Raw genomic sequence first — 2,635 nt, 5'->3', positions numbered from 1 at the left:
TGCTTGTACCATCAGTTACCAACCAGCCTGTATAATATAATAACATAGATTCGTCCTGTATTTATATTTATTATATAAATGAGAAAACGAAACGAATATCATGTTACAATTTAATATTTTCCATATACCATTCATTTCAATTTCTTTTAATATACATACGAATTTCGTACTATTCGGTCGTAAGGTAAATTTATCTTCTTCTCATATTTATTTTTGCTAATATATATGTGTGACTATGTTCATGTGACTATGTAATATATGTATACAGGACGACTCTATGTTACAACGTAGTAACCTTCTGGGAGCACGATGATGGTAGATGTAAAGATTTCGTCAAAAAGTCTACTCACCTCAGTTTGCATATCCATATTAACCATTTTTAATGAAGCAGAACACGTAACGTCTTCGAACTGTGGCGGTCTCTGTAACAAACAGAGATGAAAATACATATTAGAACGAAAAATCGGAAATTATTTGTACGTTATATCGTCGAGAAGGTTCACAAACGAATTTAGGAAATATTTAAAGCTAACGTATCTTTGCAGAGCTCGCGCTTTATCAAATAATACGCGCATCATTTTTCTCGGGAATTTTTATTGCTTATTACGTAGCTTCATGACCGCTTTTGCGAAAAACTTGTTTTTTTTCGGTATTTAATACGTTGAAGGTATTTCTGCAAGCTTTCGAAGTACTCACTCTCTCGTTATAAAAAGATTTCGTAAAAGCCAAGATAAATAATAGTCCGCTTTTTATTATCCGCTTTTCACCAAAGTATAAGATACAACGTTTTTGTTGGAAACTGGCACCAATGCCAATTTTTTTTCTCTGGTTCGTGCGTTTAATATTCAACGGTACTCAGCAGCTGCCAAAGAAAAAGAAGGTATTTTGCAAAAGTTTATGAAAGTTTACGAATCTTCCAGTCCCATCAAACACGAGACATATGGAGTGTATTAACTGACAAAGATGTTACGTACTTTTCGAACAATCCAATGTATCAAAAATTATTTCGTTCGCGTAGAGAAATTATCACATAGCCAAAGGGAAACATTCTGTCCGATCGCCATACATAAGCAGCTGTGCTTACTATCATCGAAGAAACATATGTAAATATATATTATAAATAAATGAATAAATAACACGCTATTAAAGAAAGGTGATTACTATACTGAGCATAAAAGCGAAAATGTCTATAGGTCGAAAGCAAAATTAAATAAATCAACCACTTTCTTTATTTTTACTATAATTGCAAATTCCATACATATTTATGGAACACATTCAGTTATGCATAATCAGAATGAACGAAAAATTGCCACGAATACAAGCAACGACGAGTCTACTGAAAGGGATTAAAAAGGAGGCAATCCCCAACGTCTCTCCCTCGATTTCCTCCATAAATTTAATGAATATGAAACGTCTACACGATCCTGTTTAACTTTAAACTGTTTACACTTCAATTATCAATATCGTTCTATCAACGTGATTAAACTCGGATATCTCGCGCAAACGGATAGTAAATTACAGGGAATTTCCTCGATAAATCTGCTGATGCTTTTTACACTCCCGAGAGTTTGCTCGATAACAAATTGTTTACACTTCGGTTATTAATATCGTCATTACGTTCTATTAACATCGATAAGCTCGAAAATCTTACGCAAACGGAAGAGAAGTCAACTCCAAACTTTCGCTCGATATCGGCTGCGAAGGATTCAGGAGAGGCGGTGATGGCGAGAGGGGGATGGAGGGAGCGAATGAAAAAATCTTCTATTTAAAAAATTACGAATAAGGCTAAACTTTAATAGAAATACAGATAATGGACAATAGACGATCCGTAAAGAAATTGCGCGTATGATATCGTACGTACTTAAGCAAAGGGTTGGGAACTTTGCCAGAATATAAAGAAACGTGGAAAATGACAAATTTTGTTTGATGCGAGGCGCTACGAGAGACATTCCGATAAATTACGATGCGAATCCATGAAATACGCGAGGGGAGAAAATGTTCGCTAAGAAGATTTGTCGAAGGAATTTTTAGAAATGAATTACGTTACGCTACCTTCATCTGGCGATTTATCTTCAGATATTCGATATTTCTTTAAATCCCATCTCGAGCTATAAAAAGAAATCCAATCTCTGGCGCTCTTCGTATTATGTTTTTCAGCTTTATTCTTTGTCGCTATTTCCGCGAGTTCGAGTTCCATCGATACATATCGAAGATTGAGTAGAAAAATTCGATAATCCAAAATCCACTTTCTCTGCAATTTCTCTGCAATATGTTTTGAACGATACAAGAAAACAAACGGTAATAAGAGAAAGAAAAAAAGAAAAGGAACGACAGTCGATAGAACAGATACGGATTACTATCGGAATAAGCCTCCGTTCTCTTTCACACTGTGAAAAATGCTCGTACGCTGTTAACGCAATAGCTTACGACATCGGGGCAATTCGTTTGACGAACAGATAAAAATGCAAATTCATCGATACAACGATGATAACATCTCGATAGAAACTTTGACCCGAATTCGAAGGTTTATTTAAATTTGAGAAATATGCCGTATTCTGTTTAATTAACTTATGAAAGATGAAACGGTGGAAAAATATGCAACAACTGCGTAAACTGAAAATTATTGAGCAACATA

At 34.8% G+C, this 2,635-nt stretch overlaps 1 protein-coding gene across 1 annotated transcript in view; it reads right to left on the bottom strand.

Annotated features, from left to right (window-relative positions):
* The window catches only part of LOC100750065 (calcitonin gene-related peptide type 1 receptor-like), a 134,194-nt gene extending 131,946 nt beyond the window's left edge, over positions 1-2,248 (bottom strand). Inside the window, 3 exon segments of the mRNA XM_033324696.1 lie at positions 351-398; positions 400-422; positions 2,053-2,248. Coding sequence (XP_033180587.1) covers positions 351-398; positions 400-422; positions 2,053-2,197 — 216 coding nt within the window. The 5' untranslated portion in view covers positions 2,198-2,248.
* Positions 2,249-2,635: the final 387 nt, after the last annotated feature.

This window comes from Bombus impatiens, unplaced genomic scaffold, assembly GCF_000188095.3.
Source record: "Bombus impatiens unplaced genomic scaffold, BIMP_2.2 scf_0060, whole genome shotgun sequence".
Lineage (NCBI taxonomy): Eukaryota > Metazoa > Arthropoda > Insecta > Hymenoptera > Apidae > Bombus > Bombus impatiens.
Note: the sequence above shows the minus strand (reverse complement) of the source record. Positions and strands in the feature narration are given on the sequence as shown.